The sequence below is a fragment of the Syngnathus floridae genome, chromosome 5 (assembly GCF_059516105.1).
Source record: "Syngnathus floridae isolate MCC-2025c chromosome 5, RoL_Sflo_1.0, whole genome shotgun sequence".
Lineage (NCBI taxonomy): Eukaryota > Metazoa > Chordata > Actinopteri > Syngnathiformes > Syngnathidae > Syngnathus > Syngnathus floridae.
In genome coordinates this window covers 2,877,828-2,905,254 of record NC_142417.1, presented here as the reverse complement: position 1 = coordinate 2,905,254, position 27,427 = coordinate 2,877,828, and the positions used below count along the sequence as shown (strand labels likewise).

General features: G+C 41.6%; 2 protein-coding genes across 8 annotated transcripts in view; both read left to right on the top strand.

Annotated features, from left to right (window-relative positions):
• The first annotated feature begins 129 nt into the window (after positions 1-129).
• Positions 130-18,529, top strand: LOC148397415 (PDZ and LIM domain protein 5-like). Of its 5 annotated transcripts, none has more exons than XM_088375311.1 (15): positions 1,059-1,535; positions 2,008-2,146; positions 4,246-4,397; positions 10,096-10,126; positions 11,358-11,383; positions 11,770-11,790; positions 11,899-11,916; positions 12,074-12,246; positions 12,419-12,461; positions 16,334-16,407; positions 16,820-17,015; positions 17,104-17,284; positions 17,756-17,876; positions 18,013-18,128; positions 18,219-18,529. In XM_088375311.1, exons 2-15 carry the CDS (start codon positions 2,048-2,050, stop codon positions 18,306-18,308), a joined length of 1,341 nt encoding a protein of 446 aa, XP_088231437.1. In that variant the 5' UTR covers positions 1,059-1,535; positions 2,008-2,047; the 3' UTR covers positions 18,309-18,529. The 5 variants fall into 5 exon arrangements, with proteins under 5 accessions (XP_088231434.1, XP_088231436.1, XP_088231439.1 ...); XM_088375312.1 differs by having other exon boundaries at positions 1,063-1,535; positions 12,422-12,461; XM_088375313.1 differs by lacking the exon at positions 11,899-11,916 and having other exon boundaries at positions 1,048-1,535.
• A 346-nt stretch (positions 18,530-18,875) lies between these two features.
• The window catches only part of LOC148397414 (bone morphogenetic protein receptor type-1B-like), a 31,992-nt gene continuing 23,440 nt past the window's right edge, over positions 18,876-27,427 (top strand). For 2 of the 3 annotated variants that reach the window (XM_088375905.1, XM_088375904.1), the window contains exons 1-2: positions 18,876-18,972; positions 24,114-24,200. The gene's annotated coding sequence lies outside the window, so the exon portion shown is untranslated. The remainder of the gene's footprint in view (positions 18,973-24,113; positions 24,201-27,427) is intronic. The other variant, XM_088375907.1, reaches the window with a different exon arrangement.

Sequence of the window (27,427 nt, the reverse complement as noted above, 5' to 3'; positions counted from 1 at the left end):
CTAATTGAATTTAATTCACAAGATTATTCAAATGATGTAACCTAGAATTGTTACAACAACAAATATTGTATCTCTAATTGAAACAGTTGCTATTTTTTTGTGCTAGTGGTGTGTGTAGGGTGGGGGACGGAGTCTAGGGACACCAGGTGGCTGAATAAGAGGGTGGCTATCCCCCTTTTCATTCACATGGATGATGCATTAAATGTTATTTAGATGGGCAGATGAGCAAACCACAAAGGGGTGGGGCTTGTGTCAAACGTGATGAACGTGTGTGTGTGTGTGTGTCTGTGGGGGGGCTGCTAAGCTCTGGTCATTAAACTTGCGGATCTGGAGAGGTGAGCATATGGGACTGGAATAGATTGTTGGACAGAACAAAGGGACAGTCAGAAGGCCCGAGATTTCACGCTATAGCACACAATCTATTGTCCGGGCTTTCATATCATTACACTTGGCCCATCAATGTTTTTTTTCCTTCCATCTTTGACGCCCATCGACCCATTGAACACATAATCTATCAAATCTAGCAAAAGCTATATTAGAACGGGTTCATATCCGGGACAGCGTATCGGACATTGAATGCATCAGCTTTTGTCCCATCTGTCACCGTAAATGCAGTGAACAACTATATGGTATAGTTCATTGTCAGCCAACCTAAATCCAAGATTTGGATGGGTTCTCACAGTGTATCAGCCGGTCTTAGTTTCGATTCACATGCTTTTAACTGTACACGTTGTGCCGCATCGAGCCGGGCAGCACCGACGTCGGTTGCGATACTGTATTAGAAATATCGGAAAGTCATCCAATGACATACACTCCTCATTTTTCAGTAAGATGCACTTATAAAGAGGATAAGGAATATATGCCTCTGAGTAGGGTTATATTTTTGTCTATGTGTGTTGCTCCACCATTTGTATTCATATATGCGTTCCTTAAAAAGATTGAACATAGCAACATGAATGCTATTACGGTAAAATTCGGACTATAACCCGCGGCTTTTTCGTAAATTTTGAAACCGGAATTTAGCTGGTGCGGCTTATAGTCCGGTGCGTCTTATAGTCCGAAAATTACGGTAGTTAGATTGGTACTATACTCGAACAGTAATCTCGCGCTACAGATAAGTTAATAATTCAATAAAAAGGGAGCGGTAGAGCTATAGAGATCAGAGTCGACGGACTCTCGCCTCCATTCCATGTCAAAAATATCCTGGCTAAAGATAAACTGTCCCCTGTCTCCGCCCCCTCATCATGTGTGGGACTCCCAAGCACTTTTCAGTCACGTCATCTTTAGCCACTTCATCCTCCCCTGGCCATCCTAACCTCTCATCACCCCATCTTCCTTCCCTCACTCCTCCTCCTCGGCCAGCCTTGGCCTCCCCTCCCTCCCTCCCTCCCCATATATAAAAGCATTTGCTCCACCGTGTGCCCCCTCACACACTCTCAGTGTGTTTGCTGGGAAGGGGATTGTCCCGGGCACACCAGGGGATTATTATACTGTCTTCACCTGCCTGCAAAGCCTCTCTGGGGATTCGAATAAAGGTAGTGTGATTTTCGTGAAAGTACACTTAATGCCTGTAATGCATTGAAATGTTTGTTAAGTTGTGCTACGTTAGTTGCGTTTTCAAAAATTCTAAAAATGTTGTGCATTTCTGAAATGAAGTGGAATCCGGGTACTGTCTTGCGATCAAATTGAAATCAGTTTTTATGGGTTGTCGCTGGGGGCGTCTGGTCATTTTTATTTGCATAAGTTCAGTTTCAGTATTAACTTTGTTTTATACTTGATTGTTTTAAAAATTATAATTGAATTATTTTTAGTGTATTTGTATGTCAGCATTGATTTTTTTTATCATTTTAGTTGAATGTTAAGTTAAATTCTAAATATTTTATTATTTGTATTTTTTGTATATATTATTAATATTTCTTTTTTGCTAGTAAATTTTTCCGTAATAAAAAAAAAAATGGTGATTTTTTTTTTTACCCCCGCAACATTTGTCACTTTACTTTTCTGTAGCGCTTCCCTCGGACGTAACAAGAACCAGCACAAAGAAACCATGAGCAGCAACTATAACGTCACACTGTCTGGCCCGGCCCCCTGGGGCTTTAGGCTACAAGGCGGAAAAGACTTCAACTTGCCCCTCACCATCTCCAGGGTAAGACAAAAGCCCTGCAAAACATCACCATTTTTTTTCTTCCATCTTTTTCAAAAAAATGTGGCTGTAATACGGTATTTTCCATTCGGCGGTCGGTTCGTTTAATCTGAACAACAAGAATTACAGAGTACTAAAATCATAAAGGCCACATTGCTCTGAAAACGGACCTCTGAATGGAAAAGTGTGACTCAATAAAGAGCAGCCCCATTAAAGTCCTTCCCAACAGCACCGGCATCAACAAAATCACTTTTTTTTTTTTTTTTTTTTCCCAAGTCGTAAAGGCTAGACGACAAGTCGCTAAAAGTAGAATAAAACAAGCCGGCATTCACAGCAGGACTCAATGATTGGGTTGTCGAGGTGAAACGCAGACATATGAACACTTGTTCTGGTGCATTTATGTAAATACTTTGTGCGTTGTTGGTAGTTTGTGGGTGAAAATTGGCTTTATACTTTACAATATTCGTAAGAGGCATGTCGGAGCCAACATCTGGAAAATGTAATGAATCCTTTCAAGTGTAGTATATTATTTATATATATATATATATATATATATATATATATATATAATGAATGAATGAAGTGTAGTATATTATTTATATATATATATATATATATATATATATATATATATATATTTTAATGATTTCAAAGCCTCGTTTTAAATATTTAATTTTAATCATATATATATACACATACATATATACGAAGCCTCGTTTTAAGTATTTAATTTTAAATCCTGCTTTTTTTTTAGCAGACTTGTAAAGAACAGTTTTCTTCATGGTGTTTGCAAAATTAAAATAACAACTATACAAGATATTTACTTTTGCTATATAGGGTCTTTACGTATCCATTGCCATTATATAATCAACACTGTATCTCCTTCCACATGCTGAATGACTTGGCACACTGTCTCAACAGCTTCATATTTTCTGTGGCGAATCTCTTAATAATCGTTTTTGGATCATTAGAAAATAAGTGAACAGCGACTAATTCACTTTTTGTTGTGATTGTGCGCTCTTTTGAGTTGAACTATTGTCAAATTCAGAGCCACTTCCAATTGTCAGTGAATGATTTAATGTGCACGTGTTGGGAAAATATGACGGACGGGGGCCACAGAGCATTACGGCTAATCCCGGTATCTTTTTTAGCCGTGCCTGAGCGTCTCGTCATGTCTTTACATATACAGTACGCAGCGTCTATGTGTGTGAGATAATATTGCAAAAGGGTGCAGAAAAGTTACAATTTCAACTATGCTTTATATCGAATGCCGCCGGATCAAATGGATTCATTGCAAGGGGAGAAGTTGGTATCACTAAGGTCTGTTTTTATTGTGTTAAAAGAAACAAATGACCTCACTGCTACTTAAGACCTTCTCGGACCCGAAGAAATGCCAGAGCCGCTCTTGCGCAATACCTAAACGCTGATAATAGATATCAAACGGCGGAATAAATGACTTTTTTTTTTCTTTTTTGGTGGGTGGGTTTGAGTTCACTTCTTTGTTGTGGTAGACAAGGAATACAGGGTGTAACATCCTACACATGTCACTGTCCGCCCTCTGTCTGCTGATAAGAAAGTAGTCTGCTTTTTATTACGACCTGCTTACATAACCTATTAGCCTGTTTCGAGACAGTGGAAGAAACGTTAGCATGCTAACACATTCTTGCATGTGGGACCCATGTGAAGTACAAATAAATGTCAAATAAAGTGAAATCGTTTCAAGACCCCCAAAACCCGCCACGACGTTTTTTTGGGTCACGTTTTTACAATTACACTGGTTTGTGTCAAAACATAATCAACTGTGTTGCCATTTTCAATACGGATAAACACAACGGCAACCATTGAAGGCATCGTGAAGTAGTGTCAGGAAAAACGAGACTTACATGGTGTTTGTCCAAACGCTATAAACTGGTTTATTTTTGCATCCCGCCTCATAAATCCAGCGACACCTTTTTAACAGGCATCCTTAAAGGGTGGGATGGTATTCATGCTTTTAATTGGTTCCAAGCTCAATGGCTATTTAACTGGTGATGGAAAAAAAAAAAAAAAAAGATCCTAAAGACCCTTTATTTCATTTCTGCCAACTTATTTCATTTGTTCAGCTGAACGATGGCAGCAAAGCGGCCAAAGCTGGCATCGCTATCGGAGATATGGTTCTGTCCATCGACGGCATTGCCACAGAGGGGATGAACCACCTGGAGGCCCAGAACAAAATCAAGAACTGCACAGGCAACCTCAGCCTCACCCTACAGAAGTAAGTCTTTAGGCTTCGGCCTCTAACGACCATTGCAAGCCTTAATTGACGTTGTAGCTATTCATTATTGCAATGTAAGAACGGCATCTCAAAAATAGGATTTACTGTAATAATTAAAAACAAGATTTCTTGAAAATCTGAAATGTAGTTGTGGTGCGAATGATCAACCTTGAAATGTAAACTTTTTTGCTGATCAATGCTTATGTTTGGGTGAGCGTTAGAAAAATGATCATTGATCATTTGGGTGAGCGTTAGAAAAATGATCCGTCATTGATCAAACAGTCATGTTTTTTTACCATGTGGTGATCCCAGTATCATTTTGATTAAGTGTGTGATCAAACAGTCTGATTGGGCACAGATGGATTCAACTTATGAGCCTCCAGATTTTTTTTTGTTAGAGGCGCTCGGCATCGACAGATGAGACGTTCAGTGTATTCCAACACGGTCATACATAACAAACATCTGGACTTTAGCGGAAAAGGGCCAGTTTGGTCTTCGACTTTCTATTAGTTTTGTCACTTTTCAGTGTCGCTCGACCCATTTTGATCAGATTTTCACAGGATCAAGACGGTAAATATCACAAGAAGCTCTTCACTGGGATCAATACAAACCGCCATATTGATGAAAAACACATTTATGTTCTTCCAAATGTCAGACAACAGGTGGCAGAACATCAGTATGCTAAGTTTAGCACGCTACTAAGTCCTAATGATTTTTCCATTCTCAACCTTATTGTCATTTTAAATTCAATTTGATGAGATACTTACAGTGAAAGCAGCTGCCCCTATCTTGTTTCACTGATACACATGTGGCGCACATATGTCGGCAAAGTTATTAGTACACAACGCTCATTTTACTAGCACTGTTTAGTAACTTCAGGATCCTCTCGTCTAGTTTTTTGGTATTCTTTGAAGGCCCATTTAATGTCTTTTTTCCCGTTGGGCTATCTTGCGTTTATTATTTTTATTTATAATTTATTTTACGTTTATTTATTTTTTTAAACAACACAGGAAGTTATTTTAATGTCTACATGTGCAGACTTTAATTTGGTGCTATGGCCTTTAAAAAAATGAATTAACCTGAAGCACCATGGGCTATAAAAAGACATGTTGCAGTTTGGGTAAACAAGATATCATGCAAAGAACAAAGGTTTGGAAGTAGCTGAACGTTTGTTATGTTGTTTTTGAGATCTTCCCAGTTCAAAGGAGCTCCAAGCACATAATTGCTGTGTTGTTCTTCCCGGCCCAATGCATCAATGGTGGACACATCATGGGGGTTGGGGTGCGTGTACTCATGTGGAGAGCCACAATGACAGGCTATAATAAATCATGGATAAACAATCTGATTTTTCAGATGTGCGGTAACGGCAGATTTACACTCTTAGGGTTGCTTTACAGACCTTGCAGTGATGCTAAGATCGTGTCTCAGCACTCGTCTCCAAAATATTGTTTCAAGTTACACTTCTGCAGTGGTAGCATGTAACAACGTTCTCTCCTTATGTGGTCAAATCAGAGTTTTTGATTGATTAAGATCTTGGGGATTAAATACAAAAATTCTTCAAGCATGGTCGAGATTTTTTTTCAGTTCTTTGGTTGGCTCCAAGAATGATTCATGGTGAATGCAGTTTCCTGTGCTCGTCTGAAAACCACCAGCTTCTGGCGTGCAAATTTTATTTCGTTCTAATCCACACACAAAACCCCCCTCATAAAAATAAGGCATACTTTTTCACTTTCATGATCATTAGCTAACTTAGCGGTTTTAGCTCAGATTTTACACCGATTACATAAAAGTCAAATGTAGCAAAACGATTCACACTCTACAAGACTACGGAGTTCTGACTCAACTCCAGACCTTTGTTCTAACATTGTGGAAAAAAAATGCTAAATTATCTTAAGTTAAATAGCCCTTTTCTATATATTAGACAGATTTATTTTTATGCCAAAATCTGACAGACACATCAAATTTGCCCTGAAGTCATTTACTATTGCTTCCTACTTCACTTAATTCCTCAAGATATCACTCAGTCAACCAAGGACCAAGAAATTGAAAGTTCAAAGTACATTGATGCAGTAAATATAGATGATTTTTTTTATGCATAAACACAAGGAAAGTCATTGTTGCACCAGAACATGTTGATCTTAAATGAATCCTCATTGTTCATGAATTCACACGCACATACATGAACATGTGCGTGCGGCTCTCAAACTGACAGCTGCTTAAGTTATTTTGGAGTTCAGAAAGTTGGCGTCGAGTCGTCCCCAGCGAGGGGTTCTGTTTGGGAAGTTGACGTCGGGGCTGGGGTGTATGCTTTCATTTTGTTGACATTGCCTTCTCGGAATAGAGACGGTGAGATTTGCATTTGAAGTCCGAAGTTGCCGTGTGTATGACGCACGTGCGTCGGAGATGCATGTCGGCCATCGTTCTCTTGGGTCGGCTTGCGTTGTCAATCTCATCTATGATGGATCGGGATCTTCCGCAGTCAGTTTGCGTATAGCGGCGAGCAGCGATTGCCACGCCTCCCCGCAGCTGCCGTCGTCACTTGCCAGTGATGTTCCACGGCCAAAGCTCCTCACCTGTCTGTGTCCTTCACCCTCAGGCTCTAGTATTGGCCAAAGATCATCCAAAAGCCCATCGCCGTCGCTTTTGGCCAGGCTCATCCGTCGTATTTGCCAGGACGCTCCTAACGTTGCCACATTTAGACACACCTGCCGCTGCCTGTCTTTTGCAAACGGCTTGTTTTCGCACATTCCGAGCACGATACAACCTTCAAACAAATGCTAATTAACACACACGGAACAGAAATACAAACAGTAGTCAACAAATTGATGTAGGGGATCTTCTTTGCCTCTTATTTCTAATTCCAATTTCAGCTCGCATGCTGGACTATGCTGAAGGGATACATCTCTAAATTCATTGTAAAAGACAAAAAAACAATCTCGGCCGAGGGCAAGAATGACAATCCGCAAATTGCACAAGAGCGGGGCTAAATAAACTGTCGCTCCTTTTTTTTTGTCTCTAATGTATCTTTCTGTAAACTAAAACCAGACCTCTCTCGGCCAGTCCGTCATGATGACTGATACCCAAACACGCAGCTGGAGGATCACATGGGATGTTCTGAAGGGAATAATAAAGCAGTGTCTCCTCACAACTACTTAGTAATGACTATAAATGAGTTTTGGGCTGACAGGACAAGCCTGATGGAAATGACACGTTGAGGCTTCATTCCAAAGCAAATACTCTTCTAATGATAGCTTTCAAATCAATCGTAATCAACACACACTTTCGTTTACACGATCCTCAAGACAAGATAAGATGAATTAATTCAAAGATAAATAAACGGGAAATTGATTTATTACTCGTTCAGCATGGATTACAGATTCAGAAAAGGTGTAATATTCAGAGAAGGGGGAAAAAAAATGAGAACTTTGCGTTGTGTTGTTCCAGTCAGCGAAAACGGCAGTTAACGTGGTTAGCCGCAGAAACAATTGGCACGAATCAAATATAAAATGTTTTATGACAGTTATAAAGTGTTCAAATCTTGACAATCCAATATTTTACCGGCTTATGTGAATTTGTTTTTATGAGGTAATATTTTCAATTCAATCGCATAATTTTTCAGCATAAAACTGCTTCGATTTTAATTCATAATCCGCAAACATAATCAGAATGCAGTATTGCATTTTTCATTTTGTGTAAACGCATCTGCGTACGTGACACACCACCAGACACCCAACCAAAATACTCGCCAACACTACGTTGACAACTTGACAAGTATGTGCGCTTATCACAAGCTAATGCTAATCTGTCCTTCTTAAACAGTTTCGCCTCCTGTGTAGTCCGCTTGTTGTTAAGCGATGTTCATTTGTGGAATGATCACAACATATCACAAAAGCTTTACTAAATATGTTACTCCAATCACCCATCTATTGATACGTAGCAAAATGACATAATATCTCCTCTTTAATTAATTGTTTGCCGTCTTTTCCACATCTATGGAATATGTTATTCCCGAGTGAAGTCAGCTGTGTCAGTAGGGTAAGCAACAATCTCTGGAACAGCAACTTGAGCTCTTATGTGGAGCCGATGGTCTAATTAAATCCACTTGGATGGCGCTTCAAGCATTTGGATGTTCTCATGCAGCTTGCCCCCCTCCCCCAATTAATACTTCCCCTTACTGGGCCCCGGCACGTAATTAGTTAGCCTTCAAGGCAGGGGTTGCTATTCTTAACTCCTCCTGCATGGAATTCTCTCTAAAAGCAGAACCACGTGATTTAAAAAAAAAAAAAAATCGACCATGATATCGGCATTTTTGTCTCCTGTTTTGGCTGGGACGTTCCCAAAAGCAATTCTTTTGTTATTGAGGGCCAGCTTTGAAGGTTTTGAACCTATCTGGCGCTAACTCCAGTTGTGCTCGGTCCACCCGTTGGAGCTTCCAAGTTCAAGCCGCCTTTATCATCAACGCACAAATTCATTTACGGGGTAGTCGAGCACACGTGGCAACGATTGGTCCTGCTGGCATCCTCTCTTCATCACGTTGGTCTGTCTGCTTCAAATTATGGAACCACTAAAAAAACGTACCTTAGTATGACTGCTTACAATACAAAAAGCCTTTTACTAATGAATAATCATAACACAAAACAATATTAGTCATTTCTTGTTAGCCTCCTAAATACCCGCTAGGTGTTTTTTTTTTTCCCCTCGCAAACAAACATCTGATCACTAAAACCTTTACGAGGTACGCGATGAAGACAAATGATGAAGTGCCACTGCTCAAATGACTTGACAGTAAAGAAAAAGTCTTGAACGATTAATCGAAGCTCTCTTCGGTGTGTCGCATACCGGAAGACCTCGGTACGTATTTCCATTGGGTGTTCAAGAGGTATGAATGTCACGCCTGTCAGCGTCACGTTGTCACCGTGCACTCACTCCCTTGGTCCTCACACATTCGCGCTATGGACAAACATTCCAGCTCGGAAAATATCTGACCGGGTGTGTGCGCTAGGGTCCATTGTTTGAGAAGCTTGGTCCACGCCGTGTTTGCCGTTTGTGTCCATTTTTTTGTCCTTTTACGTCATAAAAATGGAAGGAAACTTCTCAAATGGTTTTGGGGAAACGTGCCAAATCTTCTGTAATACTAAAAGGAATACAGACGTGCGCCCGAGTTTCCAGAAAGTGCTTATCTCATGGTGAATTAACAGACGTTTCTGGAAGGGCTCGCTCTCGGCGGAATGCTGTGACTCCTCTTCGGTTACCGGACAGTTTTAATGACCTCAAAGTAATGTTCGGTCGGGTCTAATAACAGCAGGTCATACACAGATTGAACTTTTCCAAATCACAAGCAATTAGAGTCGTGTCATTGTCAAGTATTTCAATTAGAAAATGAGACTGGCTGGAAGTGATTAGTGTTATTTTGAAATGCAAATTTGATTTGAATAAAACTGGCCATAAATGTGCCCTGACTGGAGGCCGTTTAAAAATGTTTCCTCAGGTGACCTTTAGGGAAGAGCATGTGGCCTTAAGTGGTGTCGACGATAGCGGAGGGTAGAGTGTATCATTGACGGAGGGAGGCTAAAAATAGCTGCTTTTAAAGTGCGCATATTGTACATTGGGAAGGCACGTTGCAACTCCTGCTGTTTTTTGAAGGTCTGGCACAGAAGCAGATCAAATTGCAATGATGTCCTTTTTTCGATCTTTTCAGAGTGGCCAAGCCCCCTCCAGTGGCACCCAAGGTAAGATCACAATATTTATCACCAAACAATTGCTCACCAAGGCCACACGCCAGTTGATATTCAGTCCAAAAGTAAAAAAGATGTGAAGTATTTCCTCAAACAGATCTTTCCAATCAAATAAAATTCATTTCTATGACAACATTGAAAAGTTGACCAGCTGAGCCCATATCAACTCATTTGCTAAGCAAAACAGCAGCACCAAATGACTTCAAGTCTCTCAGGTTAGCAACTGAGATGAACTGAGAAGTGCTTTTTTTTTTTTTTTTAACACACCTCTGACAAATTGGTGACTAAAATGTAGATAAAATCTTTGACCAAGTGAACGGAAATGAATCACCTGGTGTGTCAGTCATCTTTCAGCTGCTTATCACTGATGAAATACATTGTGAAATGATTTTTCTTGCCTGCGTGGGTTGCATGAATATTACTCGCACTTTGTGGAATGCCTATAATTATGCCGATACCTCTGCGAAACGGAAGTAACAGGGCCTTCGTGCCCAAAATATTTGGCGAGTCATTGACACGCCCTTGAATAGATTTCAAATTGCCCAGAGCTGCTACAAGATGGCCGACAACCAATCCCCAGTGGTGGTACAGTACGAGTTTACTGAACCAGCACCAAAGAGGCTTCGGTGACTGTATGCTGTGATGTTTGCATGCCAGGTGAACAGATGTGACATCATAAAACCCGTGGCCATCACTCATCCCCCCTCCCCACCCGACATGACCCCCAGACCCTACGGGGGCTGCGGGTCAGACGTTTCCTTCATCCCGTCGCCGTCGTCCGCCTTCACCCCCGCCGTCACCCCTCTTTCCTCGCCGCCCCAGTCGTCCGTGTACAACACGCCCATCCACATCTACTCCACCGAGAACGCCTGTGAGGTGGCCATGGGGCAAAGGCGGGGCCTAATTGACAATCAGGGTGGACAAGTCTTGAACGGGTGAGTGGTGAGAATAGAAAATCGGAAGGGCTCGCTCGTGTGTGTAAAATTCTTTCTTCAGAGCCGATCCAAGAAGCGAGCTTTTGATATTCATCGATTATTTTTATAGGAATAATAAGACATTGGATTTATAATAGCAATTCTCTAGCCTTGTGGTCATCACCGCCATGGCTGCTTTGGTCGGCTCAGCGTGTTGTTTGCTTGCTGCCTGCTGAGAACGGTTTTGAATTTCCTCTCGTACTATTTTTGCCCCCTTTCAATCTTTTTTTTTCTCTCCTCCTTCTTTGCAGACGACAGCAGCTCCTCTGGTTACAAAGTTAGTTTCTGATGCATGGATGACTTTATTATTTTTTCATGTCATTTTTTTTTACTGTACTGAAACTCCTTATTTGAGGAACAGGACTAAAAGTCACGAGTGAGTTTCTAACATTGAATTAATACGTAAAGCTGCATAGCGTTGATGCTAATAGCATGTTGATGACAGGACTGTGATTCAACAAAGAAATTAAAAAGTAAAAAAAAAACACAGAAAGGTCATACTTGAACTATCACCACATACAGAAAAAGTTTTTGGTTTTCCCATGGCATGAACATGCAGTCCTACCTAATGTAACTTCCAGTGTGATTGTGATGTTTTGGCTCCCTCTAGTGGCCATTTATTTTTCTACCTCACTTCTTTTCCTCTTCTTTATCTCCCTCTAGTGGACCTCACAGTACTTTAAAGTAAGTCTTTACACAGTCTCCTTTTTTCTGTGTATCGCGCTCAATATCAATTTTTTTTATTTCTGTAAAGGTAGAAAATTTAGTTTTTGCTTTTCTTTTTTTCTTAAGAAAACCCCAGCCACCCAGGTAATAAAAATGGCCGTAATCATGCCATATGTATCGTAGCCCATCGTCTTCATGCCGTCCTTCATCAAACGTGGAAGCATTTCATTCCATCCCTAACAGCGTGTGCCGAAAAATAATCGATTGCCCTGGTTGACTTTGACCTTTGCCCTCCTCGCAGGCCTCCCCGCCGACACGTGGTGGACACCGACATCCACTTCTACCACGTGCCGTCTCACGCTGGCGCCAGCCGGAAGCGCATCATGGAGGACACGGAGGACTGGCGCCCGCGTACCGGTACCACCCAGTCCAGATCCTTCAGGATCCTGGCTCAGATTACGGGCACCGAGAACTGTACGTAACCTACTATGAATTAGGAATGAAATAATTCCTTAAGCACCAAAATTGATCCGGGGGGGGTAAAAGGGGAAAATGAATAAGCATCCAAAAAATAAATACATACAACTGCTGCTACTACTTCTAATAATGATCATCATCGTAATAGTGATGCCACTTTTTTTTGAAGCAGCTCAAGAAGAAGAAGAAGCAGACACAGCCAAGAAGACAAAGTAAGTGCTTGCCATTGAACTTTACTGACAACTGACTACTAAGGCTTGTGGTTGTTAACCTACTACGTTTTTTTTTTTAAAGAAGATAATATGGTTGGAACAAGACAAATATGCACAACTAAGCTGGTTCTTGTGTTAGTATTGGAGTGGTTGACATGGAATGGCGTTGAATTAAAAGTAGAGGCTTGGCGTGATTTGTTGGTGGTGTTGAAAGGCTCGTTGTGAGCCAGCCGCATGGCGTCTTAACCTGAGATGTTCTTGGTGGACTGCAGGGGCGCATTGTTGAATATCAAAGAAGACAAAACATTTTTTTTTTTGCACGATTCAAATGAGATATTAACACAGCCTGGCTGTTTTTGTGCCGTGTTTTTGTGGTCCTCACCTCAAAACCGGTTACCCTGAACCTTTGTTCTCTTCAGAGTGAACAAGGCCACCACGCGTTTGGTGATCGGCCCAAAGTACGGCGAGCTGAGAGACTGGCACCACGACGTGTCCGCTCGTACCCTCAATGTCCATTAGATCTGTGTAAATACGTATATTTATGGATATACTGTTTGTGAGTATTTGTGCACGGGTGTGATTGACTGCTGTAGTGGCTTGATGGCACGGTAGGACGTTTTAGCGCAGACCAGCAGAATGAGTACATATGTATATTTATATATACACGACATGCTTACAGTCATTGTTTTCAACAATATGTTTTTCCTTCGCTGAGGGAGTTTTAGTTGGGGAAGTTTTAGTTGGTGTAACCCATGGACAAAAGTATTGGAACACCAGCCTGTTACAACTACAACCGTTGAAAAAAAAAATAACCTGATGCCGATACAGTGGAATCTCCAAAGTGGACCACACTGATGCTGGTTGACTTGCTGGTTAATTTCAAAACACATTTTCCAACTTTGGTGGTTGTCAATTTTGTCCGTCGAGTAATCACATCTCACTGCAGGTTTAATTGTTGTTCAAGCAAGCAGTTTTCGGTGGTCGTCTCCAAGGATGTGTATATAAGTGCATGTGCCTCCACGTGGGAGTCCGAAATAGTGTTTGAGGACACTTTGAGTGGTCTAAAAACTGATGACAATGAAAGTAAAAATGTTGCCCTTGTTTTAGGCTTGATGACAAAGCGGAGTGACTGTGTGAATGTTCTCCTAATATTTTAAAAAAGCTTTTGCTATGTAAAATATTCCTCCTTCTGTTTATGTTTACTTTTGGCAAATTTGAAGTGGAGTCAAAAAAGGTATCATTTTATCTTATAGCTAATAAACTTGCTGCATATCCTTGTTCATGTTCTTGTGGTCTTTTTTCTTTTCCGCCCTCTTCATGTTGGTGTTACTTCAGTACTTATTCACCACCACCAGATAGATAGATAGATAGATAGATAGATAGATAGATAGATAGATAGATAGATAGATAGATAGATAGATAGATAGATAGATAGATAGATAGATAGATACCGTATTTTCCGGACTATAAGACGCACCTAAAAACCTCCAATTTTCTCAAAAGCTGCCTTATAATCAGGTGCGCCTTATATATGGACTAATATTGAGCCACTACAGCAGGCGTGTCCAAAATACGGCCCGCGGGCCAAATCTTATATATGGACAACGTTTTAAAATGGGCCACTCATTGAAGGTGCGCCTTATAATCCGGTGCACCTTATATATGGACAAAATTTTAAAATGGGCCCTTCATTCAAGGTGCGCCTTATAATCCGGTGGGCCTTATAGTGCGGAAAATACGATAGATAGATAGATAGATAGATAGATAGATAGATAGATAGATAGATAGATAGATAGATAGATAGATAGATAGATAGATAGATAGATAGATAGATAGATAGATAGATAGATAGATAGATAGATAGATAGATAGAGAGTCCAACAATGACGTAGGCGCAGTGGCGCTCATAAAACACGTGGCTTTTGTTTGAACAGCCAACAAATGGACCATTAAGATTTCTGACGTTCGTTCACTTGGGCAGCCGGCAGATGGTCTTTCACTTAAAGCTCTCGTAGACTTTGGATCACATTCAATTGTCGCCGCTTCACATTTACTGTACGTGTAGACGAGGCATGGATGGCAAGCACACGCTTCGTTCTTTCGTGACGTACAGTTGTGTCTTGGAGCCACTGAGTGATCAAAAGCTCCTTTCACACCAAGCGAAGTGTTCAAAGTTGTCTCTGGGGACATATGGACTGTCTCCTGGTGCCGAGTTAATGGGAACACATTTGCTACTCTGAAACCACGCTGACACCCAAAGCCTTGAAATGAACGAGGCAGCAATTTTTGCCCTACTTCATGTAGGACAGTAACATATTGTCCGTATTAAACTTTCAAGCGTTTACTGCGCAGCGGTACCTTGACGTACCACCGAGCTTGTGACTCACTTTATTTGGATTGAACTGTATGTGGCCCAGCCCTCCCCTAAAAACACATTTATTTGTTAGATTTTTTTTTCAATAAAGAAATATACCAACAGTATATTGCAAAATATAATAAAAGAACTAGAGAACATTAGAACTTGAAAAATAAGCTGTCTGTCTAAGGGAGAGAGGGATTGTTGATTTAGCGATAGAAATAAAAAATACGCCCTCCTTCATCCTGTTTCTTGTTGTTTTGTAGCTTTGGCGAACAGGCTTATGCTATATCCAGATGGGCCGCTAATGAACGTAAACAGTGGGGCTCTCTTACTTAATCAGCCAATCAGTCGAGCGGAATGGGATAAACCTCCCTGGTAATTGCCGAAGACACTGGAGAATATTAACAACCTGCGGCGTAATTGTCGCTAATAAACGAGAGGCTGGGGTTAGCCTCGCGTGTTTTCACTCGTAATTAGCGTGGCCGACGATAAATGCGGTGCAAATGTTGTTAGTACGATGAGCTAGCTCGCGTTTAACATTACTACAGGAGCATGGAATGTTTAAAAAGAAAAATCTGCCAGTTAGTCGCTAGCAGTTAGCATTCACATGTACAAGTCGCACATTCTGACCGTTGCTTTACAAAGTAATAATAATTTCAATTTGGCCGAATCTGTGCGAAATTTTCCAATCTCTGTAAGAAGATGCGACCCCTAAAACAAATTCGCGTACTGGGATTTGGACCCGGACCCCCTGTGTGAAAACCGTATGCTAGACCATACGGGATACAGACCACATGGGGAACAAGTCTAACTCTTGGTACTCCGTCTTCATCACGTGACTAATTTGACCTCAGTGCTGACTAGCTAGCACTACACTCTAAATTCCTCCGCCTCTTCCTGTACCGTACGGCACATAAAATGAACTGAATGGATTGAAGCGGAGGCGGCGGAACTATCATGAGCCCGCACGATGTTGCTAGTCTGGCATCTGTCCGCACCGCAATGACTCTCACTTGACTCTTTCCACTCCATATCTTGGCTCTGGTTCTGAATACGTGTGTGTTATGGGCTGGTATCGCAAAGGCTTGGCGACCGGTCCAAGTAGGAAGTCGACTGAGCGCTGTGTTGTTTTGGGCAGGACCATATTTGTCTCTGCTCTGTCAGCGAGTAGGTGGTCTGGACTCTGTCTTGCTTGTATTCCACCAAGGGCACCCAAGAGAGAAAGTGTGTGTGCCAGCATGAAAAACCAACACACACAAGTCTGAATAAATGATGTCGTTTAATTTTTACATCTTCATCAAAATCAACTTTTTTTAAAAATTTTTATTATTACCTGGCAGGCCAATGTGAATAAAACGTCACGGGCTATGTGGGTGGCGGTTACAAGTCTGGCTTTGAAGAAAATACTCCAAAAACACATTTTTCTCAATAGAATCTTTGCTCTGTATCAAATATAAAATATACTTGATTTCCTAAAACTTCCTTTGTCAATGAGTTACTTTGCTTTACACAGTGAAGAGTGTGAGCCCAGCAGCCACGAGTCTGCTACTGTCAAGACCATGATCAAATCACCTGCAACAGCTCAAGGTAACACACACTGTGTGTGTGTGCGCCTGTGTGTGTATGTTGTGTAGATTCAAGTTGAAAAATTTACTTACTTTACGATGCCTGTGTCCATCCACCGTGTTGTGGCGCCAAAGGCCAGTGCACGTGTTTAGCCAGGTGTGTCTTCTGTTGCTGCTCTGTTGTGTGTATGTGTGTGTGTGTGTGTGTGTGTGTGTGTGTGTGTGTCTTTTTAATGACTGACGTGGAAAATCCACGGTTGTGACAAGGCTGCCTTGCCGACACCTGCTGGGTGTGCAGACGCAAAGGCCAAAAGTCAAACAACTCGCACACCTGGGAGGAAGTCACACACACACACTCACACAAACACACACAAAAGTGTGTTTTTTTTGGGGAAAAACTGTTTCCTGTGGTGATCCATGTTCATTCTCAACAGGTGTGAGTCCAAAATGTGGTTTAATCACACCCTCCTTTGGCGTAAAGTCCGACGGCAGCACGGCCAGGTGTCCTGCCCCCGCCCGCCCCGTACCTCGGGTCCACCCGAAAGACGAGGACACGCTGGTGCAAATGGCGGAACACTACCCTGCCGGGACTCGCACGCCCATGTGTGGCCACTGCAATAAAGTCATCAGGTAAAGGAAAATTATTATTTTCCCATTCCAGTAGAACATAGTATCGTTTTACATGCTTCAAACACAAACTTTTTTCTTATCGTTTCAGGGGACCGTTTTTGGTAGCAATGGGCAAATCGTGGCACAAAGAAGAATTCAATTGTGTCCACTGTACCACATCACTGGCCGACATCGGCTTTGTGGAAGAGCAAGGCCACGTTTACTGCGAACACTGCTACGAAGACTTTTTTGCGCCGACGTGTAGCCGCTGCCAGGCCAAGATCTTGGGGGTGAGCGGGTTGAAATGACACTTTGAAGGCTCAGTGTGATTTTGAAGATATTTGTGCCCTGCTGTTCACTGACATTCATCCGTCACATGTTCCAAAGTTGTCCAGGGCCTCCAATCCCCTACCAAAGCCTCCGTTTCTCACACATCTTCAAGCAGCTTAGAGCGTCTTATTAACCTGTTTTCTCGCCCTCTTGCCCCTAAGCCCGCCCCCTCCCAACCAATTTAGTATGACCCGCCAGCTTTTCCATTGATTCCCTGTCCCGGTGGTGTTCTCACACTTTTCAGGGTGGGGAATGTCTATTTTAAGCCGAGTCATGAGCTTCCCAGAAGAAGAGCAAGAAGAAAAAAAACTGTGATCCTTAAGTTAGTCTTAATAGTGTGACGTTTGAATTCGGCTTCCAGTTGTGTCTAAAAAGATTTTCTTTAGTATGATGACGATGTTTTTAGCTAACCTCTTTGTTTTGGTGTCCAGGAGGTGATCAACGCTCTCAAGCAGACGTGGCACGTCCATTGCTTCCTGTGCGCTTCCTGTCAACAGCCAATCCGAAATAACACCTTCCACCTGGAGGATGGCGAACCTTACTGCGAGCAAGGTCAGACCAACAAATATAATTTTAAAGGTGTTTTTGTCAGTCCACTTTTCAAAATTCTCTCCAATGTCACGAAAGTCAACAAGGTGACTTTTGTTTCATCACATTGTACTGCTATTTAATGTGTGTGTTGTCATAGACTTCTACAGTTTGTTTGGCACGGGTTGCCATGGTTGCGAGTTTCCCATCGAGGCAGGAGACAAGTTCCTGGAGGCGCTGGGCTACACGTGGCACGACAACTGCTTTGTGTGCGCTGTAAGTGCAATGGACTGTTGGTCATCCTCATCTCATGTGTTTTCCACTTCAGATGCTCTACATGGTGTCTTTTTTTTCTTATGCCCACAGGTATGTTCCATCACTTTGGAGGGACAAACTTTCTTCTCCAAGAAAGACAAACCTCTGTGCAAAAAACATGCACAAACACTAAAAATATAGTTTTTTTCTCTCTGATGGCTTTTTTAGAAAGAAGCAATTTCTTTATTTGTGTGTGTGTGTGTGTGTGGGGGGGGGGGGTCTTTGTCTAACAGTTTAACAATTTTGTATTTTATCATATAGACAGTTTTTCAAAACACAATTTACATAATAATTTCTTTGACGTATATTTTATCGATTCACGAAAATGTGTGTAAAGTAATAAAAACCTCATCTGCAGTTGATTAATGGTGGAAATTGCAACATTTTACTCTTAAATTATTGATTTAAACACATCGGTGATACATTTTCACATTATGCAATAACATTTCATTCATAGTATAATTGAACATGATCTCAAATTCTCTTTCTTTTTAATAACTGGAAAGTGGTGAAATACTGTATGCATTATTTTATACAGTTGAGCCTATATTTTATTTTATTTTATTTTATTTTATTTTATTTTATTTTATTTTATCAACCTGTCGCGAATCCGACAGAGTGCGCTTGCTGTCGCACAGCACAGGCGCAGGCACGTACAGGTACGTGCGCGTACTCACACACGAGACGTGCGCGTACTCACACACGAGCACGGCGAAGAGTCCGCAGACTGCAGAGGCAGTTTCATAAGAGACCCAGACAAGTCGCATCTTTTCCACCAGCCGGACATCGTGACAGGACACCACAGGTAGGAGAGGCTTGAGTTGTTCAGATGCGTTAAAACGGCAAGATGACGTCACGATCTGTCTTGATTTGATGAGCGTCATGTAACTTTCCGGATCCCGAGCAGTTACTCGAGTAGAATGTTTTTTTCACCCTTTCAGAAAGGAAAACGTGTTCAATGAAGTTACTTGCAGGTCCAGTTCAGGTCAAACCGCTGTTGCAAAGTCAATAGCAACTTAGCACGTTTTTTAATAGCCTAACCGGTTTACTAGACTGTATTTGGTGTTTGGTTATATAACGAAGTGATAAATACGTATATTTTTATTTGAAGATGGGGTCTAAATGATTAAAATCACAGCAAACATTTACTACATTGCCCCCCCAAAATAATGCGAGTGACTAAGCTGAAACTCACAACAACTATGTCCAAACTTACTAGAATAATAATAAACGTCATCTCCCATCTCTTACTGTAATAATTTTAAAAGAACAAGAAAGAAAAATGAAAAGTATATTAATAAAATCATTTGTAGGAAATAGTCAAGAAAGTTATCATTTTTAAGGGAAAAATATTTGGGATTTACGAGAAAATAGTTGATTTATTCCCCCCCAAATTTTGTATTTAATTATTGAAGTTCTTTTTTTCTTTTTACAACAGTCTATTATCGTAGCAGGCAATGTTAAAAATTATACAGTATATCTTGACACTAATGCTGAGGCTGCTCCAATGCAAAGCCAAAGAAAAAGCAAAGGACGTTGTTATACCAATGATTGTCGACGGTGTTTGTTTTATAGTTCTCATTTTTGTTTCTGAATGGACCTCTCCAACCACATTAAAGTGTGTCTGTGAACAGTTTTCTTAGTTTACGTAAATAAGCGGCAATCTTATTTGGGGCAAGAACACATGATGCAAATCTGCCATGCGGCCACATTGGCTCAATTGGCTGTGTAATTGAGTTTCACATTGCGGCTCGCCTCACTTTTACTTTGTGTATGTGCATATAATATGTGTGTGTGTGTGGTTTGGGGTAGCCTAATAGCATCAGATACCCCGTGATTCGAGACAAGGTGTCTGATTCTAACAATTTAAACATTACCGGCGCCTTGGCGTACGTGCCACTTTATTAGGTACGTCTGTATCCCATTCTACCGCGTTGTTCTTCTGCAGGTACCTCATGTTGCCAAATTAGCATATCAAAGGTTCAAATGATTCGGGGTCGTGTCATGTCAAATGTATTCAAATCGTTGTCCCCCATTGAAATGAATACAAATGTTGTTAATCTGTTCCAACCGTAATGTGTTTTTTAAAAAAAAGTAGCACTCTGTTTTACTGAATAAAAAACTTGGCAGTATAATGCATCCAAGCATTCATGTCCACCTTTAAGCGTGTCCAGCTATTGTTTCCAGAGCCTCCCTTATCTTCATCATCAGGTTCATGACTTTGCTCTTACTGCTGCCCCCCCCCTCAGGGTGGACCATGATGGTCTCATGATGGAGCCATCCTCTATAATTCACGCAGGGCACACAGTTCAGTCACGCCCCTCCTGTCTTTACCTTCTCTTCTCGAATGATGTAACGAAGAGTTGCCTTTGTCACCCTCTTTGAAACATTTCCCGCCCTCCATTAAATGCTGATTACAGACTCTCCCCTTAAAGACCGATAGTAGTCATCAGTGAAGATAGCAAACAGGATTATCTGAAAAGAACTAAATTGTTAGCTGGAGTAGCACCAAAACTTTGGATTTCAAATACATATTTTGGAATCAAATTTTAAAGACCAAATTTAATTCTCATGAAATGACTTATTGTCTTCTAGTTTATGTTAAAAAAATACGTAACCAAATTGATACCTTATCTGTTCGGAGTTGAGATTATTGACCTAAGAAATCTTCTGGCTACTTTTCCTTCACACCGTCAACCTTTCCATTTTTTTTTACAGAAGTTGCGCAATCTAACTTTGAAGTTGAAAGGCTGTTTCTGGTTTTCACCTCCTTCTGCCGGTGTTTGGCTTGGCTTAGTTCAAACCAAAAAGTAATCAGGGCCCACGTTCTGGGGAACAAGAAAAAAAAAAGTGATGGAGTGATGAGTGGCGCCCTGAGAGGGGAAGAGGGGGATTAGAAAAGACTGAGGGCAATGTGAAAAGAACGATAAGCATCTGGATCCACTTGGCCCTAATTTCATAGCTAACTTTTAGGACCCCAAATTTTCTTGCCGGCTCTTCTTTCGTCAGTGAAGTATTTCCCTCGGAGCAAATATCGGGGAACAACTTCATGTTGTTAATTTCTTCTTTTGTTTTGAAAGAACCACTTGATGGTTTTTCAACGGCAACATTCATTCTTGACCAGTGTTTTGTTGGAGATCCACCTTTTGGCTCTAAAACTTCCTCTGATGTTTTGCTAGCTAAAAATGAGCTAATTGGTTGCGCTGCCCACGAGGCTCTCTCTCCCTCTAGCGCCACCCACTGGTCTTGTCACAACAAATTCTTTCCTCCATCTTGCTTTCCTTGGTTTAAACTCAGCTGGTTTGTGTATCTATTTCTTTACAGCTATTGAACCAAGATAGCAAAAGTATTTAGCATTAGCCACGGATGAGAGGGAAGCATAAAACTATCCTCCTCGCCAAGTGCGAGATGTTGATGATGGGTTACACGAGAAAAAAAATTTGCTCATCCTGATTTCCATTTGGCCACCGACTTCCCTCGAGTCCCAAATTCATATTGTACCCATCCGAGTGTTTCATAAAGTAATTTATCCGCTGTGATTAAATCTGATTAATGTAAATTAAATTTCACCCCAGCGATATTGACTTTAAAGCATGTAAAATCAAATCTCAGGAGGGGGGCTGGTTCTTCATTTGTGCGTCCAGTGGATTTATTCATTTCCATCTCTCACAATTAGCGTTAAACAGGCTTCTGGGAATCTTTTGTGTGCCGCTGCGTAATGCTTATTGGATCACCTTATTGACGTACGTTATGTAACATCACATCTTCTGGCCGGTTTCTTGCCACACAGACTAGAGGGCCTTTCACCGAGAGACTTGTCGATGGCGTCGTGCCAGGTTGTCCGGCAGATCTCATTAGGCGAGTTTAAATTCTGTTTAAAGAAGCAGCTTCGACCAGACGTCCCAACGCGAAATTAGCTTTTGCCAGATCCCAAATGATGATGAAGAAACACATTTGTGGAACCCAGAGTGGCATTGTAATCTGTCATTGTCGCGTCGTTAATACTCAGAGGTGGCAAATGTATTTACAGTTGAGGACATTATTGACGATAAATGTCGAGCACGAAAACGGCTGCCGTGCGCTCGGCCGTTTAATATACCAAATGACGCTGGAAGCTACGCTTTTATGAGCCGTAACCTTTGAACCGTGTCCACTCCGCATCCTGTCACCAGAAGGGGGAGAAGAAAAAAAGAACTCCAAGCCAATCCAGTTAGACATCGCAAGAAGTTTGTCAAATCTCCAAAATGTATCCAAGCAACCAAAGAACTTCACTCCATTGTGACAGGCGAGTGTCGATTCTTGTGATTGTCAAGTAAAAGATAAGGTCAGAGACTCCACGCACACACAAGGAACAGTGAGCTCTCCAGCGTTGCCCTCGGGTTCAGGTTCTCGCTAATCAACGCTGCACACAGCCGTGACTGTTCAGTTCCAGGGCACTGGAGATGGATGGGGGAAATAGAGTCCAAGAAGGAAGGAAGGATGGAAGGATGGTAGGAGGCAGGTGGGGGTTCTCCTTGCATGATTGATGTTTACATGTTGATTCAAATTGTGACTTCAACTCAGCAGTCTTTTATATAAATGCTTCATTTCTTTATGTCCAATATATCGTTAGGAGTTTAAAATGTCGAGAGGTCACTGAATTCGAAAGAAGAGCTTCTGGAGCTTGATGACAGGTGGTCAAGATATAAACTATTTAGTTTATTATTGTTAAAACGGCAGCTCTGTTTTTGGTAGTCCATATTAAGTTGATCCTGAACTTTCTGCTTTCCATGTTCTCAGACAACAAAGGAGGCTCAATGGGTGGATTGAATTTTTTTTTAAACTCCTTTTCCCCCCCTCCAGGCTGTGACCGGCCTCATAAACGTCTCCAGACACAAGGGCTCTGTCCGCCATCTGACAATGATTAGGCTGCGGCCTCCCTCAATACATGTCAAGCCCGCACACTCAATTGCACCGCAGCGCACCTTTATAACGCGGTCAAACGAGCCACCCGGACATTTACATTTTTTTTTAGCAGGAAATGCCAATCAGAGGAGAACTTAGAGTTTTCAGAGCAGGGGAAGGGAGGGGCGACAGCAACTCAGTATGGAGAAAAATAATGACTGAGCTTGAGGCCGAAAATCTGACCTCGTCTATATAGAAATGACGAACTAAAGCCAAAACAAATTGTAATCTTATTTTTATTACAATTAATGTAAGTTGTTTGGTGACACCGAAAAGAACCTGTTACAACCTGCTGCCTTGAGATGAACAAACATTTTGCTACTTCACAGATTAGCTCCTTGTTTGATATTATATTGATAAAGAAAAAAAAAAAAAAGTCCAACATGTTCATCCTGCACTTTACACCTTTGCAAGGTGACCAAAGGAAAGTAGCAGGATGTCAGCGTGTCAAAGGTCATCAGTGGTAGGTGTCGCCAGTGGGACTTTCTTCATCTACTGTTAATAATCTTCAAAATGTTGGTGTTTTGATTGAAGAGCTTGCTTTAAAAGGCTTTTTTAATTTTTTTGTGGAAATAAAATCACTAGTGGGTGGGCAGCTTGGCTGATCCGAGTAGGCCACATGACTCATCGTCGACATGAATGCACATTCTGTTCACACGTTTACTGTGGACAAACTCCACATATTTGATCCCAAATGTTTTTTTTTTTTTTGGACCCAAAATGTCTATGGAGTGTCTGTCTTACTGAAACGGTGCAGGGTGGGTGGTTTTTTGGCCTTGCTTGGCGGTTGGTGGTCATGTTTGATGAGTGGATTAGAAGCCAAGCTAAAAATGAGAAAAGCTCGAGATAGAAAATGCTTGGATGGACTTCCAGAGTTACGTTCCACACCTACCTGCAATGAGTGAAAATCCTGAAATGTTTATCTCTGAATTATCTCCGACATATTCTTGCCAGTCCATACTTGTCTTAATTATAATTCATTATTAATTCTTCTTATTTCAGGCACCATCTTACCTGCCAGTGTTTTCATCGGCAGCGAGGAGAGCAATGACACTCTGTAGCAGCTGAGTGAAAGAAGGGATTTAGAAGGTAAGCCTCCTCCCTGATCCTTTTCGGAAGAGCCAAAGCATGAGGCGCACCGCCGGACTCTCGCAGTGACAGCTCCGCTTTTGATACCTGAGCGATAGATTGGGAAAGCGACACCTCCTTTTCTATTTTCCTCAGTTAAACAAAAAGCACACGGAGACTATTTTTGCTCATTCAGAATTTATACACTGCCAGGTAGCAGAAGGAAGAATACTTTGTTTATTTTAATTTAATTTAATTTATTTTATTATTTTATTTTATTTTTTAATTTTCTTTTATTGTATTTTATTTTATTTTGTTTTATTTCACATGCCGCTCTCAGAACGTTTATGATAGACGTCCAAAGAAAGACTTGAGGTTCTTGAAAGTTGGTGTCATCATGATTAACGTAGGATGGGAAACCTGGATGAGCCTCAAAATGATTTCATATTTTTGCAAGAAAGAATAACAAGCATACAGCAAAAGCAACTTACACGTGGTTGTTCCATGATTACTTTTCTGAGTTTTTATATTATAGATGAGTCACCAAACACAACATGGTCATTAGTCAGCAAGTTGTTTTTACATACCAATATATTGAGGCCAGTCTATAATCATATCGTTTTTCCATCGTTGCCTCACGCTCGAGAGAGTCCGGGTTCGCATCTGGGCTTAAGCTTTCACGTGTTGTTGTCCGTTCAGGTGATTCATTTGACTTTTGATTTCATTCAATTCCACTGCGGTTAGTTTATTCTTTTTTTGTTAAATGATGAAACCTGACCCACATCAACTCGCTCCATTCCTGTTTTTAAATTCTCCTTAATTTAGAACAACTTGGAAGTCACCCTAACCTGATTGTGTTGAACTGCGGAGGCCCCTCGCACTGCATGTTTGTCATTCTTTATTTTCAGACATGAATGTCACCTTTTATTTTGCTAAATAGAATCATTTTAATTGCCTTTTTCTCCCATCTAGTAGTTTGATTTACGGCCAACTCGGCATTTTTAGCACCCTAAATATGAATTGACTCCTTTGTCCGACAGTGTGCCTTATACCGTAACAGACACGTGTACACATGCACACACACACTGTCACACTCACACACACACAGAAGGGTGTAAGAGTAGTTTATTATGTGGCCATAAAAGCAAATGTTGTGCGAAATTAATCAAGTGTGAGTTAACTTGGTTTTTCACACTAGACCTGCCCACCGGGTTGTGTTTGTTTAAAATGTTTTCTTGCTATTTTAGTAGAGGTGGAACGAAACGTGGAGGTGGATGACGTCCAATAAAGTGTGCACTAAACAAAACATCGCATGAAGTCACCGTTTTGACGTCAATACATCAAATAATGTGACCCGGCGGGGGGTAGACCTACTCTGTTACTGTCAATTATAGAAAACATGAACGTTTAATTGAGTTTGTCCACAAGAGGGTGCTATACCTGCCGGTCAAAACTTCCTTTGTCATCTCCGGGTGTCTTCCTACTCAAGTAGCCGTCTGTTGACTTGAGGGCTCCCGGCAGCCGTCAAGAGCAGCAGCAGAAAGTACTTAGCGCTCTAAAAGCGGGAACGGCGGGCTTTGTCCTAATCTCTGTTTGGGCCACGACGCAAGCCGAAATAAACCACTGCAAGGGGACACCTCTGTTTACCGGCAAACGCTGACTTCAGCCGGCACGGAAGGCTTCATCGCCGCGCCAGTTCACTGAGTTTTTTTTTCTTTCCATACGAGTCGTCACTTCATTACGTTCAAATGTTTTCCCCCGAATTGTCGACTTGCAGGTTTTTCTTCGGCGACCTCAGTACGTGTCGAAATGAAACGCGTATGATGTAATTTAGTCAATGTGCAGCTTGTATTAAAAACACCACAGTCATTTCTGCCAATTAAAGTGGAAATATCCAATCAATATTTCAGAGAGATGAAATTGACCAAAGCTAGATATTTTGGGAATATGACAGCATTGTGGAAAGTGTTTGCTTGCACCTTTTTGCCATCTTCCCTGTTTGTTACATGCTCCAGAAGGTCGATACACTCCCATTGACGGAGTGACCTTGAGGGTGTTGGGAGTGTTGATGTTTGTTTGGAGGTCGCTTCAATTCCTCCGATCGCCACAAGGTCACATGGCACTGACATCAAAGGGAAGAATTTCTTCCCCGGGTGACAACGAAGAGCTCTTATGTTCATTCTGAACGTGCCACTGTCTAGCTTACACTCTCTCTCTCTCTCTCTCTCTCTCTCTCTCTCTCTCTCTCTCTCTCTCTCTCTCTCTCTCTCTCTCTGTCTGGCTTTTCTTTCTGCACAATTCGGTGGAGGTGCAACACACGAGTCACACATCATTGCGGAAAATTATTTTTAATCTCCCAAGAACAAAAATCGCCATTGAAATCCATTAAAGAGAAAATGTTCTTTCATGTAGTGTGAATTTTTCAAATAATTAATATCAGTATCGGCCTTGAAAAATCCTTATCAATCGTGCCCGAGTTATCGGTGCTTTCTCAGCCTTGGCCATCACTGGTGCCCTTTGATAATGAAGTTTTGTTGAATATCTGAGGCTTATCTTGGTTGGATTGTCCCACATATGGACCGTTCCACTTTAGAGGACCCGTGTGTATGAATCTTAAAATCCTTGTATTCCTTGCTCAACAAGTCACATGCATGCCGAGCTGTGAGCTCCCCCCCCCTTTCCCTCAACGGGGCTCGGTGTTTTGTTTTGATGTCCTCCACCACCGGAGGCAGATGAATGGCCACATGGAGGGCCTCGGGGTGGGGGTTGGCGGGCTGTTCCTGGTGCTGAGGGGGTGCTTTGGACATGTTAAAGGACACCTGTTGGGCTTTAGGAGGGCCTCCTCATGATAGACAGGGTTCCGCTTCAGGTGGCAGTCATTTCTCTTAAGCTTGGCAGGAGGGTCAGCGGGATCTCATTGTATGGATGTACGTAGGTTGTGGGCTTGTGCACCAGTGCCTGTAATGATGTGTTTGGTCCATATATAAGGCGCACCGGACTATAAGGCGCACCTTTGAGAAAATTTGAGGTCTTTAGGTGCGCCTTATAGTCCGGAAAATACGGTATTGCAAATGGGTACATATGCAGTTATGTGTATGCATTAGGCACACACACACACGCACACACACACATATTCCCTGGCTCACATGTCACTGCTCTTCAGGGAGTAATGACAAGATTGAGTTACTCTGAATAAGTGTGTGTTGCTGCCGTCGGTACCTTAACCACTTAACCAACTTAACTGACGC

What these genes read in the sequence shown, in the direction of transcription:
- LOC148397415 (XM_088375308.1), top strand. Translation starts at nt 2,048, where the DNA reads ATGAGCAGCAACTATAACGTCACACTGTCTGGCCCGGCCCCCTGGGGC. An exon ending in GGTGGACAAGTCTTGAACGG is followed by an intron (nt 11,068 to 12,073) that starts GTGAGTGGTGAG and finishes CCCTCCTCGCAG; the next exon opens with GCCTCCCCGCCGACACGTGG. An exon ending in GACACAGCCAAGAAGACAAA is followed by an intron (nt 12,462 to 16,333) that starts GTAAGTGCTTGC and finishes TGCTTTACACAG; the next exon opens with TGAAGAGTGTGAGCCCAGCA.